Source organism: Pezoporus wallicus, unplaced genomic scaffold (genome assembly GCF_028554395.1).
Source record: "Pezoporus wallicus isolate ANWC-B61680 ecotype Strahan unplaced genomic scaffold, APGP_CSIRO_Pwel_v1 scaffold_7107, whole genome shotgun sequence".
Classification (NCBI taxonomy): domain Eukaryota; kingdom Metazoa; phylum Chordata; class Aves; order Psittaciformes; family Psittacidae; genus Pezoporus; species Pezoporus wallicus.
The window spans coordinates 3,585,085-3,603,962 of NW_026642114.1; the positions used below are offsets into that span (position 1 = coordinate 3,585,085).

Here is an 18,878-nt window from a genome sequence, read left to right on the forward strand (position 1 = left end):
CATTGGGAAGCTAAACCAAAGTTAAACTTAGGTTCATACCCCAGTGGAATATTTTATAATAAAGTAAAGCCATTCTATAATAGTACCAAGAGGACAATATACAAATTATTATTAATTGTGCTACATTTATCAGCTTCTGGAAGAGTGCTTTACTCTTCCCAGTAAGAAGCAATATAAAAAAAAAAAAAAAGTAGTCAAGTCACTACTTGGACCCTATCCTATCAAACAAGCTCCAGAAAACATTCTGATTACACAACTCAAATATCCAGCACAGAGAACGCCACTCACAGATGTTAAACTACTCTATGCAGAACCACAAGACCCAAAGGTCAAATCTAAAATAATTCTTGCTATGAACAGTAAAGCAATCCCAAATAGCAATTAAATATAAAAGCTCCCTTAGAGAAAATAGTACTTTTACTATTCAGAAGTGGTACTTGATGCAAGGAAAAGAATAATCAATGCCCATCCCATTCCCTTCAGGAATCAGTAAAGGGTTTTCAGTTCACCAATAAGCAATTGGCTGAGGGTTTTGTAAGCCTGGTGCCCCCTTAGTATGAGCAGGTTTTTTTGTTTGCAAGTGGAAAAGAGTAACCACATAACCATACCTGTCTGTTCTTGACTGTTTTAATCACAGGGTTCTGATTTGTGTTGCATAAACTAGTATCCACCTACTTACGTATAAGTAAGAATCAAGAAAGAATTTTTCCTCTGTAAGTGAGCCTTTATATCGTATTGAGAGAACAGTGCCAGATATCTGAAGAATAACTTTGCAAAACTATCACAAGTTCTGGTTAGTCAGATATCGAGATCAAAAATGGCACACAGAAAGTCTATTCCAAATTCTGAATGCTACAGGCTAACCTTCAGACTACAAAATGACGACAATATATCAAAGGCCTTCAGAAAAACAAAAAAAACAAAAACAAAACAAAAAAAAAAACACAAAAACTACCACCACCACCAAAAAAGAAAACCTACCCCCACCCACCCCCCCCCCAAAAAAAAAGAAAAACAAAAAAAGACATGGGAAAGACACTGAGGTACTATTAGCTTCAGAAGGAACAAATACACTGGGTCTGTGAACAGCAGCAATCCCCAACATAATGCCCAACTGAACCAGTTTGGGGGTGGGAAAATTCCCCATATGAGTTCAGGATTCTTTTTTTTTTTTCTTTGCAAAAAGGTACTTAAAGCCTGCCATTTCAAAGCCCATTGCAATGCTGTCCTTTAGCAGCACTTTCAAGGCAAATGGCTTCCAAATCAGAAGAAAAAGCCTCTAGAAAAGGTCTTCTATCTTGTTGCCAGAGCACAAGTGCATCAGTAACACATACTGAAGCGCACATTAAAACGGACATGTGTTTGCTGCTGCTACTGGAAGGACGCCAAACTGGTAAATATGAAGAACTCCAAGTTGGTTTGTAGAAGTGCTATTACTGAAGAACCACTGCTAATAGAAAATTACGTGTGATCTTTTTGTCCAAAGCAGTTGTATTTCTAATTGGCACAAATAGGAAGATTTAATGAACAAATTAACAGGAGAAATATAACAACAGTATCTTTGGGAACTTGTAAGTGATCTTGTATTCTTACCTTCTTCTGCCTCATCCTCCTGGGATGATACAGGCCCTCCTCCACTTGCTGGGCTGACCAGTTCTTCCTCTCTTGCAGATTCTCTTTGTAGACTGACAACTTCATAAATGGCATCCCCAGCATTTGTATGGCTTTTTCCTTCAGACTAAAATAAATGTATGTATTAGGTCCCCACTGTTGATAGAGTTCTAATAGCATGCCAAAACCAAACCCAAACACACACAAACAAATCTCCTACCAAGGCTAAATAAAAGTTTGGGCAAGGCTCCCTCAGATTTCTTTGCAATGGCACCTGTAGACTAACAGTAATTGATAGCTCTGTTCTAAGTTTTACAGGTAGGAAAAATAAAACTGCTGACTCTTAACAACTACTTTAAGTATTTTTCAGAATAATGATAAAAAAAAGCTCACCAATTTAAATAGCTATAATGACGAGGTCAAAAGAGAAACTGCAGCAAACGAAGAGAGCACAAACAAGAAAAATATTGGAGTAACTAACATGACAAACAGGAATCAAATGCCTGGCGTGGGGAGGGTGTGGGGGAAATAATGGTAGGAGGTTTTAGTAGGTAAAGACATGATTAAAAAAGAAACAAAATCTCACACTTCCTGAAAGCACTAAATTGTTAAAAGCTCCCTGTAGTGTACCACCCCTTTCAATGTAGAAATATATTGGCTGTATTTGTTTGTATCCTACACTGCATTTCTTACTTGTAAGTACGTGCATGTATGTGCCTGTGTGCATGCTCATGCACAAATCATGAATATTTGTCAATCTAACAGTTCATTTAACTTGGAAATCTGAGCATGGTATCTTTAACTAATTTGAGGTCAGAATATTTTCAGTGAAAAATTTCTTTTTCCTGTAAAAGCAGTTTTTCTTCCAAATCTGCCTCTTCAGGGATTTGATAACTTTCATGTCTAACTACCTCGAAGCCTGCGGGGCAGGATGAACTCGTTCGTTTTCTTTTTACTTCAGGGTGGAAAACTTCAGAGTTCAGCCTAAATCTTTCATGTTCAATGGACTTTCAGATGAAAAAGAAGTTAGCTACCTATACTTTAAGCACTGGATATAAGATTGCAATTTTAGTTTTTCCTCTGAGTTACAGTTCTGACCAGTATTACTATTCATTGACCTACAGTGATAACTATATTTGTAGAGAATTGTATAAAACTGCAAACTAATGATTATATTAAATGAACCAGCCCAAAAATATTGTACTATTTTGTTTTTTATGCATCTTGCCTAATTAGTTACAATAATTTTTTGAACATCTTAAAAACATTGATTAACCATGAAAAAGAGAACAAACATTTCAGTAACAGAATATTCAATTTTTTCTGGGAGAAAGAAAAACAACAACTGAACACAAACAAAATTATTATCAAGTTAGAAGCCTCCATGACACCTTTGCTGGAGATACACATGAACTGCTAACCAGCACCTGCAATTTCAACCAGCTAATGAAATTATGCAGATGGGTACCTTAAACTGGGACTGCTTCAACTACACAATATAAATGACTTAATACTGAGAAGACTTTACTACTGTATTTTAGAGTTATCATTCAGATCTGCTTCCTTTAAAGATGATATTCTATAGAAGCAATGGGTCCAATTATCAGCCAGTTGTGCTGACTGAACTTCTCATGAAGTGAGCTCAATGAACTTCAGGGCAGAAATACCCTGCATTTTGTAACATTTAGCAAGATGATATTAGAACCACTATCCCCGTTTTATTCTCACAGAACCCCATTATCAAGTAATTACAAAGTACTTGGTTAAATCAATCAAGTATTGATGCCATTAATATTATTAACCATCAGTATCTATAGCTTTTATTTTTGAGGAACTAAGGCACCAGGTATTATGGACTTTGCTGTATGCTACAAGAATTACAAGTCTTCAGCTCCTTGCACATGCTGATTAACTGCAAGACCCATCTCTATAAAATGAAAATAATTTGGTTATTTGTTTTTACTGAAGCACAAATGTGCTATATATAGGAATCCACCTCTACAAGGATCATGCTCTAATGACAAAAATGTGAATGAGTAACACAGCAAGATAGATACAACAATCCCTAAATCGCACAGCAACCCGCATTTATGTCATTGCTCTTATCTGACTTCACTTCCCCAGTCTCAGTTCAGACTATTAAATCTATACGAATCCTTCCTCAGAAAAGTTCAGATTTTCCTCTGCCAATACAGACAGGTCTCATTTACCCCTTGCAGGAAATGCCATTTCATTGCTTGCTTTCTTTTGGAACAACATCAATCGATGCTTCCTTACTGGAATGGGCACCTTGCTGAGATAGCCCAAGACTGAAGTTTCCTGCCAAGGGCTCTGCATGCTATAACTCGGAAACAGGCAGACTGCATACATGAATTTCTCACCAACAGTCAAACACGCTACATTTGCACAATGACCGACAGCATGATTGCCAAGATTTTCCATCAGCAAGAAAATATACCACAGACTTCATTGTCCTGGACAGAGAAGCCATCTATCTTTGGAGCTGAGGCTTTTGATGTTAATCCACTGTCACGTTCCCTAGTTACATTCTGTTCCATTCCCTAGAATCTACTTAGGCTCTCTTTTTAAAAACACAGAAATCGACTTTCTCAGATAGTTTAAAAAAAAAAAGAAAATACAGTAATAGTCTAACAATTTTAAACGTCTGCATTAGCTTCCTTTGCCTTTAAGGGATTATATTCTTACAGCCACTTACCTTCACATTTTGAACCTTAGTAGCCACAATTTCCCTTTGTTACATATCAACTGATTTTACACTGAATAATTTAAGAATCATTTCTCAATTTTACCAGTTAAATAGACTTGCTTTAGATGTCTGCACACAGGTGAGATTGCATGAAATAACAGAGAACTCAATAAGTAGGCTGAAAATTGTTTAAGCCCACAAAGTCAATGACTTACGACTCATTCTGGTTGAGTTTACAAAGTCTGCTGGGTTTGGGTGGGGTAGAATTAATTCATTTTCTTCATGGTAGCTACTATGGGGTGATGTTTGGATTTGTGCTGGGAGGTGTGGATAACACAGGGATGTTTCAGTACTGTTAAGCAGTCCTTACATGCAGTCAAGGCCTTTTCTGCCTCCCATGCCACCAGCAAGAAGGCTGGTGGTACACAAGTAGTTGGGAGGGGACACAGCCAGGACAGCTGACCAAAGGGATATCCCAGACCATATGATGTCATACTCAGCATATAAAGCTGAGGAAGAATAAGAAGGGCAGGGGGAACAACCCTTTTGGAGTGATGGCATTTGTCTTCCCCAGGTAACCTTCATATGTAATGGATCCCTGCTTTCCTGGTGATAGCTGAACACCTGCCTGCTGAAGGGAAGTTGTGAATGAATTCCTTGTTTGGCTTTTGCTTTACTTATTTATTAAACTGCCTTTATCTCAACCCCCAAGTTCTCGCTTTTACCCTTCTTCTCCCCCATTTCACCAGTGGGGAGTGAGCGAGCAGCTGCCCAGTGATTAGTTGCCAGCTGGCATTAAACCCTGACACAAAGGCATTGAACATTTATACATGCTACTTAACTGCTACGCATGCTATTCTATGATTCGATATAAGCATCTCAGAAATAAACAGTTAAAAGAAAAAACTACTGAAGTGCAGGTGCCATGTTGTAAAGACCAAATTAAGACAGAAAAATAAAATGCTCACAGTACCAACTTTCCTTAAAAAAAACAACAAAACAAGCAAACAAAAAAAAACCCAAACAAATATGGATTACCTGTTTTAACTTCATATAAAAAGTTTCCGTGAAGGTTTTTCTGCTGAAGTACCAGAAACGTTCGTTGGCAGGATACACACGCACAACAGTCTCAAGCAAAAAACGAACTGGCTCTACTATTTCAGTAACAACCATATCCACTGCCACAGTCATGAATACACGCTTATCTAAAACAGAAAAATAAACCACATACAGAAAAATTAGTCAAAGTTCAAATTTCTCAAAAGAATGAGAGAAGTAAACTGTTGTTCAAACTGAAAACTCTATGCAATTATTACTATTGTACCCATTATAGAATTACAGAATAGACAGGGTTGGAAAGGACCTCAAGATCATCAAGTTCCAATGCCCCTGCCGTGGGCAGGCACACCTCACACTAAACCATATCACCCAAGGCTCTGTTCAACCTGGCCTTGAACACTGCCAGGGATGGAGCATTCACAACCTCCCTGGGCAACCCATTCCAGTGCCTCACCACCCTTATGGCAAAGAACTTCTTCCTTATATCCAATCTAAACTTCCCTTGTTTAAGTTTTAACTAATTACCCCTTGTCCTATCACTACAGTCCCGAACGAAGAGTCCCTCTCCAGCATTCCTACAGGCCCCCTTCAGATACTGGAAGGCTGCTATGAGGTCTCCATGCAGCCTTCTCTTCTCCAGGCTGAACAGCCCCAACTTTCTCAGCCTATCTTCATACAGGAGGTGCCCCTGATCATCCTCGTGACCCTTCTCTGGACTTGTTCCAACAGTTCCATGTCCTTTTTATGTTGAGGACACCAGAACTGCACATAATACTCCAGGTGAGGTCTCACGAGAGCAGGATCACCCCCTTTGACCTGCTGGTCACACTCCTTTTGATGCAGCCCAGGACACGGTTGGTGTTCTGGGCTGCAAGAGCACATTCTATTTATCCAAGTTGTATACCCTACAATGCCTGCTGCAGAGAATGAGAGTATACATTAAACAGTGTACCAAGTAACCCTGGTAACTTTTTAAAACAAAAACAATAGGTAATCTATTTGCAAACAAGTCACCTGAAAACTGAAAGAAAGAGAATAGCAATGCCTACTATTTATACTGCTTTGCTAAGTAACGAATGTGCAAAACAACTTCTGCATGCTTTGGACCAAAAAGTCCTGATAACAAGGGAACAAGCACAAAAGCCCTAAACATTAATTTAGCATCTCCAGATAAGCAACACACAGTTCTGTGTTATTCATATTCTATATTGCATATTTTACACAGAACAGCTCCTAGCCACAGGCTTTTGGAGCATAATGTTATAAGCACTCGATATATGCACCACTATTCCCAGGACAAAACACATACATCAAACCCATGTCACATAAAACAAATTTACAAATCAGATTAAATTACCTTTAGGAGTTTCCTCATTAAGTACCAGAAACATGGGTGCATTAGGATTCCACATTCCAGTAATTACATAAGCCTTCCCATCAGAACTTTTTCCCATGGATTCCTAAAAATAAAAACACACAGGGTTCTACTAACAGTTATGCTTTGTGATCAAAGAAATTGAGCATGGGAGGGAAAACAGTTTTAGGAACTTCAGAGTAAGACTGTGTTCGCTGTAGCAAATACAGCCAAAATAAAGAATATGAAATAATCAACTGAGAAAGGTTATAGGGAAATGGAAGAGAAGGAAGAAATGTTAGGAGAAACATTATATAAGAAACTGAAGACAAGGTAGTTCATCAAGTTGGAGGGGGGAAGTTATGCTTACTGTAAGCACAAAAGCATTCTGGGATATCTGCCACTCTACTTTCTGAGCAGCTGAGGAGCTATTACTAGTATGAGGCAAGTATATTCTTCCTCATGTTTTCTGGGATAGTTCCAAATGATCCAACAGGCCTGTATAGCAGCCTCTTTATAGATGAAAGGAGGTTGACATTTCTACTCTACAATCTAATTTGTGGTAGAGCAGCAAGAGTGACTAAATTCTCGAGATTTAAATAGGGAGAAAAGAGGTTTGAAGGAAAACACAGATTTATATGTATACAGTATAACCAAGAAATGAACTAATAAGCCATTACATTCAGTGGTTAAATGTACTTGAAATGTAAACATACATAAAATTGTAGATGGAGTAAAGACAGGAATTCAAATACACAGTCTATACAGTAAAAAGTTGTTATATAGATTTATAGAAGCCAATTCATCATGCCTTATACTCACTATATTAAATTTCTAATCAAATAATAAAAATGGAAAATTGGAACTAATGACATCAAATAGAGGTAGACACAAGCAGACAAATAAGAGTTTGACAAGAAAACTAAATACTGATAGCTAGAACCATCCACATGACTAAAGAAATGGACTGGGAAAAACTGGGATTACTGTGTAGCTGTAAAATCCCTGACTGGTTATCTCATGCACTTCTTGACTTGAAAATGGCTGCATACTTACCAAGAACATGGAAGTAAATCGATATTATCACAGAAAGTGTAATATTATTTTGTACTTCTCTTAGAAGAAGCTCATAAGAAATGGAAGATTACAGAAGACAAGTGAATACTTCAAATTCTGAGCAAGAATTTAAATTTAAATGAAGGAAATAAAAGCAAAGTTTCCAGTGTCCTGCAAAAGTAAGACCACTTCCCTAATACTCACATTTAAAAAAAAATAATAATTGTTTGCTCTAAATTTTTAGGCAACATGCTTCACACAATACAGAAAGCTTAGTTATTTGTAACAACCAGCTGCCAACTGACCTGATCAGTGCTTCACCAATTGAACAAAAAACAGATGCCATCAGTTTGGACATTTATTGAAATGTTTTGCCCACTGTATATAACAAACTCATGCCTAGTTTCAAGATATAAACCCCAGGATTTCAGAAACAACAAACAAAACCAAACAGATTGCCGGGCGTGGTGGTGCGCGCCTGTAGCCCCAGCTACTCGGGAGGCTGAGACCACCGGATCCCTTGAGCCCAGAAGTTCTGGGCTGCAGTGCGCTACGCCGAGCAGGCATCCGCGCTAAGGCCGGCATCGATATGGTGAGCCCCGGGGAGCTGGGGCACACCAGGTTGACTAAGGAGATGAGAGTTTTGTTTCGTTGGGTTTTGTTTGCTTTTTTAAATCACCTCTATCTTACTAAACAGGTTATTAGAGCTAAGCATTACCATGTCTAGTAAATGCATGTCACTGTTCTTCACATTTCGTCCAGGGCTTAGCAGCATCCCAAAGCATCTGTTAAGTTTACATGAAAGAGAGAGAGAGAGAGAGAATGAGAGAAAGAGAGAGAGAAATCAGTTTTTCAAAATACAAAAGTATTTTCTTGAACACAATGGCACAGCCACCTAGTGCTTGCAATTCAAGGAGAAACTTTCTTATCAATTTTGTGTTGGTGTTATGGTAATGCTCAGGAAACATCACAATGCATATTACAGAAATGACAAGAAAATTATTTTCCAGAATGAAGATGACAGAAGTTAGTTCTGACCAGTGAACAATTCTTCTTATAATATTGAATTTAAAGATATCAACAGTTCCTATACATGAGCGATAGAAATTGATGAGGAAATTCACTTTCTCTCCAGACCATTTTCAAAATTGTTTTCATACAATCATACAAAATATTACAAATTCACCCTTCTATCACCCAGAATATCACTGGTGTAAAACAACAGGCAGCATCATGGGACCTTAAAAAAAAAAAAAAAAGAAAAAAAGAGAGTATTTGTTCAATTTTTAGACTTCCATTCTTTACTTTTTAAAACTGAACTACTGAACTTCTATATTATACAAAGCCTTGAATTCCAGAATTCCTGTCCAATCATTTAACAAGAAAATGCTCTTGATACTTTTAAGAGTATTAATAAAGAAAAAAAATTCTTAAAACATTCAGACTTTCAAACTTCCTCAATAGTGAAGGCACAAATCCAGGTCTGAAATTTCTGCAAATCATCTCTATCTTCCTTCCCTGAAAATACTCCATTATGAATTTAAAAATACCAAACAGAATTATGTATTTATAACAGAAGCTGCAAGCAATTTTGAAAAGACTTTTAAAAAAGTTTGACCTCAAATGAGAAAAAATAAAAACAGAAAAAAACCAACCAAAAAACCCCAAACCACCTCAAAAGCAATCATGAAATGTTACAGAAAAATAAGGTTGTATTTCAGAGGGGTTTGCTTTGAGAATTTTTCTTCTGTACAGCTCAGTTCTTTAATTCAATTCTCCAATATAATCAGACATATCAGTTTTTATCACTGACTCTCAGAACAATGTTAATCAAAAGCAATCTCTACAAGCAGTCTGACCCAAACATCTACCCAAAAGAGGACCAACTTGAATCGGGCTGCCCAGGGCTTTGTCAAGTCAAATCCTGAGGACCTCTGAGAACAGAATGAATGACCTCTTACAGCAACATGTTCCAATGCTCCATTTGTACTGACAACAACTGGCCTAATTAACAGGCATTTCCAGTGAAGTAATCTGTGTCCATTAATTCTAATCCTACCATGCCACACCTCCCAGAAAAATCTAATTCCATTTCCTCTGTACCCTTCCCACCAGGTAACTGAACGCACCAGGAAGAGCCTGCCATTTCCACATTCTCTAAGTCTGCACAAAAGCTGTTCTGTCATCTGGGCAGCCCACTTACCCAAATGAAAATTTACATTTTTCAACAAACATAAATTTTAAGAGATTATTTGAGTATTCACAGGTTAGAAATGAAGATACAGTCTGTTTGCCTGAAAGCAGTGAAACTATTGTATCTTGAACAAAGATGAAAGCAAATATCATTTCAACAATGCTATTAACTGGAAAGGTCCTACACCTGGGTCGGAGCAATCCCAGGCACAGCTACAGGTTAGGCAGAGAAGAGATTCAAAGCAGCCCTGCAGAGAAGGACTTGGGGGTGTTGGTTGATGAGAAAATGAACATGAGCCGGCTGCAGTGTGCGCTTGCAGCCCAGAAAGCCAACCGTATCCTGGGCTGCATCAAAAGGAGTGTGACCAGCAGGTCGAAGGAGGTGATCCTGCCCCTCTACTCTGCTCTTGTGAGACCTCACCTGGAGTATTGCGTGCAGTTCTGGTGTCCTCAACATAAAAAGGACATGGAACTGTTAGAACAAGTCCAGAGAAGGGCCACGAGGATGATCAGGGGACTGGAGCACCTCCTGTATGAAGACAGGCTGAGAAAGTTGGGGCTGTTCAGCCTGGAGAAGAGAAGGCTGCATGGAGACCTCATAGCAGCCTTCCAGTATCTGAAGGGGGCCTATAGAGATGCTGGAGAGGGAGTCTTCATGAGGGACTGTAGTGACAGGACAAGGGGTAATGGATTCAAACTTAAACAGGGGAAGTTTAGGTTGGATATAAGAAGGAAATTCTTTCCTGTTAGGGTGGTGAGGCACTGGAATGGGTTGCCCAGGGAAGTTGTGAATCCCTGGCAGTGCTCAAGACCAGGCTGGACGAGGCCTTGGGTGATACGATTTAGTGTAAGGTGTCCCTGCCCACGGCAGGGGGGTTGGAACTTGATGATCTTAAGGTCCTTTCCAACCCTAACGATTCTATGATTCTATATGCAATTACTGTGCCATCTAGTAAGTCTGCCTTTATTACGTTTGGATATGTGATTTTCATTTTCTACCTCATTACACTTAAACAGTAACTTGCATCCGCAATTCTATTTTTCTTTCTCCATATTCTCCCTACTAGAATCTTAAAAATCAAACTGGTAAATAAAACAATAGACAACAATTTTGCTTTATATATATTGCATAATGCAGCATCATGTAAAGCAACAGAGGTAGCTAGTGTGCTAGGACTTACGCTTAACAACACAACCAGTCTCCTCTGTAAGACTAATTAGACCAGGCAGAACACTGCAGTAGACTGACCTGCTATTTTTTGTTCCTAGGGTAGAAAATCTCTGAGAGAACTACAATTTATAATAATAGAGGGGTCACTAGCTTCTACTAGGGGCCAAAGTAACTCAACTGAGAGTAACCAACTCTATCAACAAAGCAACAGGCCCTATCCAAACACCAGGAGGTGGCAAGTTTCTCTGAGTGATACCAGGTTTACTCTACTGAAACCAGGAAGAAAGATTCTTTAGGCCAAAGACCAAACTTCTTTAGCAACAACATTTTTCTGCATTATGATTTCCACTTAGAAATACTTCTGAAGACACATTAAATTGCTTAAAAGTTCACTGCCTGATATGACCTGATCGGCTATACTGCTTTTGAATTTTAATATTATGAGTAGTAAGAACAATAAATTACTTACAAGCCTGTGTATGTCATGTCAACTAAATAACTTTTTCTCAGCAAAGCTCGTGGCAATAAAAATAACATCTTAATTGAATATCCTAAACAATACCAAAATAAAAGCTTATTTCTAAGGAAGGGAGCTTTACTTTTGAGGAGGAGGAAGAGAGAGGGAAATCAAACCAATAAATGCTATTTAGAAATGCTTAAAAGAGCTCATAATTTATTAACTGAATTCTGAAGCCAAAATTATTTCAATTAAAAACATAATTAAAATAGCATTTTTTAAGCCAATGAGTAGCAGAAGTACAATTTTACAACACAAAAGAATATTCATAAAAAATTTGCTATATATTCCTTGCTTAAAATTTCAGTTTTGTTTTTGAAATCAAAGTCTGAAAGCAAGTCAAGACATTAATCTTAAATTCTGGGAGGGTTGTGGGGTTTTTTTCCTTGATTCTCCCATTATCTTTAATTCCCTTTTCAGTAACAGTATATTCTCCTATTGTGACTCCTTGATAAGATTGCCATCTGGTGGTGGTTGCTATTTTTAAAAACTGAGCTATTGAGAAGGATTTCCTAATTTAAATTAATGCAATACCTACTACTACTATAGTAACAAGAGTGTACTGTTAACAAACATAGTAACTTAGAGTTATTCTTCATATGCACAGTCCACTTCTTGTGCACGTGCTTTGCACAAAAGGTCAGATTATGCTGTCCAAAAGGGATACCCGTGGTGTGATTTCCATGAAACACGAGTTACCAACCATTCCTAGGCTCTTCACCACCACTTGAAGACAGACACTAGAATCACGTTATAAAAAAACTACAAAGGAATCCTATTTATCTTGAAGACTCCACCAAAAGATTGCTCCTTCTAAACAGGAGGTTGAGTCCAAACTTGTAGTGTTCCAGTACACTGATCTAATAGATTAATATGCTCCAAGATTTAATGTAGCTCAAACAATGTAACTTCATTACTTACACTAAACAGCAAGATGCTGGTAAAGCAGGATTACAATAAATGCACAGTTTTTCACTACTTAAAACCAACAGAAAGCAAAATCAAAAGCATTTGAATGTTTTAAGTATCCTAACACCACATTCAAAAAGACAATTAAAAAGCAAAAGCCAAGAATGTCTGAGTATTACAGGCTACGTTTCTTGTTCTCACCTAAAAATTACACAAATACTTCAGAAGGAATTTAAAACTGAACTGGGTACCTATAAATTAATTAAACTTTGCAGTAATACTTTCTGTGTCGTTGTATGTTTTCCTGTCACATAACTTGCAAAGCCATGAAAAAGTACATTAAATACTGTTCTCTCAAAAACATTACCTGCATTATTTTTTACAAGAATCTTACCTTTCAATGGCCAGTTCTTTGTTTGAGAGTTGCTGAACTGTAATCACCACTTTCTTCTCAATTCCCTGTTTAAGCTTGAAATATAATTTCTCTCTATCCTTTGGCACAGGGCTAAAGTAATAAAGAAACAAGTTTCTTTAGCACAGGTATAAAACATTAACTGTTAAATATAGAAAAGAGAGTGGCAGCCCACTTACAATGTTAATGGCTGGAGTTATCTGACAACTCCTCTTCCTTTATTGATAAGTTAATAAAGCACCACTTAAGAAAAACAGACTACAGGCTCACATTTAGTATGCTGTCTGGGGTTTATCAAATATATCCAAAACTGCATGGGGTATTTGGGGTTTTAAAATCATAGAAAATATGCCGTATACCAGCTATGAAGAAAAAATACATAGGACATTTTCACAGAACTAATTCTTACTATTAACTCTCTCTTCCATTCTAAAACATCCTGTAATTAACTGTAAGGCGAAGAATACTTTCCTCCTCTGTCCCCTGTAACACTGAGAAAAGTTTACATTTTCTGAATCTTCAATAAATTTGGATTTCATTAGCCTATTTAAAATAAATTAATAAAGAGACTGCTAGATTGTGGTTCACTCAAGAGAACTGGTTCAATGAAGTGTTTAACAGAGTTCCTACTATCTTTTCCATTTACAGAGGCCTACCTTTAGTATCCCTACCACAAATCAGGTTCAAAAGAAACTAACTTGGAAAAGGTATAATGATTTTTAATCTTGAGAGAAAAGATATGGAGAAGAAAATTGTAAAAGCAAAGCAACAGCTTCCTTTTTATAATGAGTCTACTTACGAAGTGAGGCCAAATAATTTTTACTGCAACACAGTAGCTATGCATTCTGCAAATAACTATACGCTTTTTTCAAAGAGATTTCCACTTTTCCCTTTCCATTCAGATTACCTAAAATTTCCTTTTCCATCATCTTCTTTGACTTCTAAGGAAACACTGAAAGTGTACACATCGCTATCTGGAGTAGGAAGAAGAAAGTCCTTAACATGATCAGATGCTTGTTTGCAAGAACGTTTGAATGCTGTTGAGAAACTATATAAAATTCGGCTGACCTGCAGAAAAGCAAAAGAATACTTTCACAAAAACTAAAAAGAGTACTTTCAATAAAACCATTTGATGTGATTTTGAAGGTCATAAAATTACTGTCACTTTCCTCTTACAGTGAACACAAAACATGCCTCATATAACACAAAGCATTCAGATCAAGGGTTTAATAACCAAGCAAATTGAGTAACATCATCTCCTGTTTCTATTCATGCCACATTCATTGCTCATGTAATGCTGAGCAGGTTAATATATTATTATAAGATTAGGAATGCAACTCATTAGAGGACCTGAATAATGCATCGTTAAATACACAACCTGAAAAGCACAACTAACAGCCTCCTCCTGCATTTCTGGAAAAACCTCTGTTTTTCCACCCTAGAAAAAAACTTTTCCCCCAAACTATCATGTAATTCTTCCCAAAATATCTAGGGCAGAGTACAGTAAAATGATGCTTTCTAACTCATAAGCTCTACACTGCAACTTTATTCTGAAATCTAAACAAATGAGGCCTCAAAAACAGAATACTTGTCTTAAACTCAGGCTTCCTAAATCATCCCATCACAGTGCACTTTGGAATTATACTGAAATACCTAAAGAAAAAATAAGTTATATTAATACTCATTTATGACTAGCTGCACATTCTGTGAAACTCATTATATATATGTTAACATTTTTCAAGGCACAATATATCACTTCCACATCTGGAGTAACTTCTTAAAATACCACTTGTATCCTTTTTACCAGTCACTGTACAACATTTAATACTTACTGCCTCTTTAATCTCACAGGAAAAAACATGAATCTGGAACTCCTCTGTTCCACAGCTGCTTTCAGTAAATGCAAAACAGTCACTTTCTGAAGTTCCATTTTGTCCACGCACACAAAACAACACCTTATAGATTGGAAATGAGGCTATCTCTGTGTTGCTTGATTGATTTATTATTCTGTCAGGGAGAAGAAGAGGGGGGAATCAAAGAAAAAGGTCGATAAAATAAACATGCCTACCTAAAAGTCTCTTCTGCAGTTAGATAAACTAGTATCTAAACTGTAATTACTACTAAATTCAAGTACACAAGATGAGCAGTAGGAACAGAAATGTCAGGCTTTGCAAATTTAAGATTTAAATGTTTCTGGCTGTAACACTGGCTTAATTTCTTTTATACTCCATAATATAGACAAATATTTCTACATCATGCAGTAACAATGACCATCATTGCTCTGCAATCATTAGGGAAAAAGAGAAGAAATGCAGAAGCTACAGCAATTGTGAGTATGTGATTTGCATACCAAAAAAATGCAATGTTAACATTTAAATGGCTTTTTTAATTTTGATGGATTTAAATTCTTTTGTATCTCTGTTTAAGAAAGCATTAAGGAAACATTATTTATTCAGATTCTACAGGACTATATAGCTTAGCAAATGCTTGCTGCCATGTTCAGGTGAATATTAATCACAGATTTAAGGGCTCATACAAAATTTTAAATTCCTCTCAAACTCCGAACCCAATGAATATTTCAGAAACTTTAAAGAAGACAACAGGGGTGGTGGTCTCAGAACAGACTACCAGACAGTGAGTTTCTAACAGAGTTCCACAGTTCTTTGTCTTTTTGCTACTTGTCCATATGCACGTTCACATCAAAGGTAAGTAAACATTTGTTACCTGGAATAGAATCTCAAGCCTGTAACAATAAAAATAAAGGACTAGTCTTCTACAAGCAGGAAAATTCCAGACAGGATTTAGCATACTGTACTATTGGTGGGACATGGTAAATGAAACCCCACATGACAAGTATTCAGATAACTGTCTGAATGGAATAGAAACATTCCTCAAAGATGGCACTGGTGTCACTCGAACTGTGATTGAGTGTATTATGTCACACATGGATTCACCTTTAGAGTTCTGTGCAAATTCCTAGGCAGTTCTTTGCGTAATGATGTCTTCTGCAATTGAAGATCAAAGGAACCTTCAGTTTCAGCCTTCCTGAATGGCCACATTCAAGCTATGAAATACAGCTTGAATAGCTATGAAAATACGTACAGCACCCTAACACCTTGCGTTCATGTGGCAGTTGCATCATAAAATTATGCCGTGTAATTTCCTAATTCAATTGAAATATTGTCATAATGTCAAATGAAAATTTAAATTTGGTTCAAAGAGCAAATCAGAAGAAAACATGTGCTTGAAAGTCCTTTCTGCACAAGATGATAGCAAACACATAGGTGCGGCACAGAAAAGCACAGGAAAGGAATCTACGCATATAATTGATACAGATATCCAAGATATCTTGGTATCAGAGTTTAAACATAAAAACCTTGAATATCCAGATGCTCCCTACTTCTGGATACAGAAATGCTACAGATGCACCTTTATTGCACCCTGATTAAGAACTCGACTCTTTCATCACTACTTAAATAGACCCTTCTCACAAGGGGCAGGTAAATTTTTTTTAGTATCTAGAGACTATCAGCATATGCATCCTGAGCCAAACTCAGGTTTTGGCTTTATCATAGCTGTCCAGAAACAGAGACTAGCAAGTCTTAAGTATTCAGCATCTATGGAAGAGTCTAAAATTCAAACCTCTTCAACCCAAAACCAAAAGCCAGCAGGACTACTACTGCCTCAACATATTCCAGTATCTGAAGGGGGCCTATAGGGATGCTGGGGAGGGACTCTTCATTAGGGACTGTAGTGATACGACAAGGGGTAACGGGTTCAAACTTTAACAGGGGAAGTTTAGATTGGATATAAGGAGGAAATGCTTTTCCTGTTAGGGTGGTGAGGCACTGGAATAGGTTGCCCAGGGAGGTTGTGAATGCTCCATCCCTGGCAGTGTTCAAGACCAGGCTGGACGAAGCCTTGGGTGATATGGTTTAGTGTGAGGTGTCCCTGCCCATGGCAGGGGGGTTGGAACTTGATGATCTTAAGGTCCTTTCCAAACCTAACTATTCTATGATTCTATTTACCTTGGAGGTGATTATTTTCTCCCAATCTCCCTAGACTCTAGGCATTATCAGCTCTCCCTTCACAGCGGAAATCTTATATTAGAACAGAGATGCAGGTAGAAATATACGCTTCTGTTGACACTGTACGGCAACTGCTACCATCAACTATGTACTGCATGTTAAATGTAAGCACATATTGTGTGGCTTCAGAGGAATTTCTCAAAACTGTCTTCAGCAAGAACTTTAGGCACAAATCCAGCAATTCTACTTCAACGTGCGAGTAACAAAGTCAGAGCCACCTTTTATGTGTCTGTGCAAGTAACAAAAGAAAAATTTGTATGTTACCTTACGGAGCCTTCCGGATTGTTTGGAACATAAAGTGTTACAGGTAAAGAGGCTTGACTTGAGGATTTCATGTTTGCCATGGCATGTAGAGCTTCTGGTTCATTTCGAGGAGCAGACACTTTTGTGCAACCTAAATAAGTCAGTTTGTTAAACAATACACTGTCCTCTTCCAGGGGTTCACCAGGAAAAAACGGCCTTGGTGCAGAGATTTCTGAAAATGAAGAAACCACTTCTTTAAGCATTTGCTTTGCTTTTTTTTTTTTTTTTTTACACGTTGTTTGCTGAATGAGCAAAACCTCCTGCCCATTTGGAAAATGGACATGGTGTTCAAATGTTCAGCTCAGGAAGAAATGTTCAGCTCAGGAAGAAATCCGGCAGCTTAATTTAAATCTATTCTATTCTAACACATATCTCCAAGTATGGCATAAGGACAAATTGCCTTTTGTTTCTCTTTAGCAGTGCCAGAACACAATTTTTGTTTAAGCTTATTCACCAGATGTTCTTTAGTTTCCTTATATCTCTTTCTAGTTCCTACTCATCATTTTACATAAAGATGCCTCTAATTCTCTTTCCTCCCAGGTCTTTGCAGCTTGCGTAGAATTATGAAATGGGGTTCACATTCCTGGGATAGCTATGTTAACTGCATGTAACCATCAGAGAGCTGGAAAAAAGAAAAAGGATATCTGTCTGCTCCTCTACTTAGTAGAAAAGAAACATTCTTTTTCTACTTTATCGCTAGTATGGACTGGGATGATCTTGAGAGGGCTTTTGGCAGTTTTGCCACTATTGTTGTTTTCTGGTGGGGTTTTTTAAGGCATTTTGTCATTTGAGAAATGAGAGGAGATGTGGTGGACAAATCAGAGTAATCTAGGTTGGAAAAGACCTCTAGAGGTCATTTAGCTTTAACTTCTGCTCAAAGACAGATCAGGTTAGATTATGGCTAGTTTCAAAACTGGATCAGGTTACTTAGAGCCCTACACAGATGAGATTTCATATCTCCAAAGACAGACATTCCAAACCTCTCTAAGCAATCCTGATATTTCTATTCCTTATTACTATAGCTAGTATTTCCATGATACTTAAATCATAAAGGCTGAAAAACTGTGTATGTGTATATAAGAGACGGGTGTTTCCATTATGCGTAAGCTGTCTTATTCTACTACAAAAACTTTTTTTTTCCCCACCACTTTCCAAGCAGATGCTTTTGGAATTATCTGACACAAGGTCACAGAAGTGCTCTGCATACCACTGAGGAAAAAAGAAAATGTCTAGTACAAGGCCCACAGAGATGGCCACAGCCTTGTATTCCTAATATACAGAGATACATTTTTAAAAATCTACAATACACAATATATTTTATATAAAAAGTTTTCTGTCTTCTCTTTTTTACTAAAATTTCAAATACCAGAAAAGTATCACAATCATTCCCAGCAAACAGCAGTTTCAAATGTGTCGTTACTGATAACTGGCAGTAGAATCAGAGATGAAAAGTTTATCAGTTTTCACAAGGTATATTCCATTTCCAAGTAGTACTATC

The 18,878-nt window shown here is 37.4% G+C and overlaps 1 protein-coding gene across 4 annotated transcripts in view; it reads right to left on the reverse strand.

Annotated features, from left to right (window-relative positions):
• The window catches only part of RABGAP1L (RAB GTPase activating protein 1 like), a 221,024-nt gene that overhangs the window by 200,196 nt on the left and 1,950 nt on the right, over positions 1 to 18,878 (reverse strand). For 3 of the 4 annotated variants that reach the window (XM_057427333.1, XM_057427332.1, XM_057427334.1), the window contains exons 3-10: positions 17,342 to 17,552; positions 14,822 to 14,996; positions 13,897 to 14,057; positions 12,972 to 13,082; positions 8,506 to 8,572; positions 6,735 to 6,837; positions 5,357 to 5,523; positions 1,594 to 1,738 (exon numbers count right to left, since the gene is read on the reverse strand). In XM_057427333.1, the coding sequence (XP_057283316.1) occupies positions 1,594 to 1,738; positions 5,357 to 5,523; positions 6,735 to 6,837; positions 8,506 to 8,572; positions 12,972 to 13,082; positions 13,897 to 14,057; positions 14,822 to 14,996; positions 17,342 to 17,552 (1,140 nt within the window). Of the gene's footprint in view, positions 1 to 1,593; positions 1,739 to 5,356; positions 5,524 to 6,734; positions 6,838 to 8,505; positions 8,573 to 12,971; positions 13,083 to 13,896; positions 14,058 to 14,821; positions 14,997 to 17,341; positions 17,553 to 18,878 lie in introns of those variants that run through there. The other variant, XM_057427335.1, reaches the window with a different exon arrangement.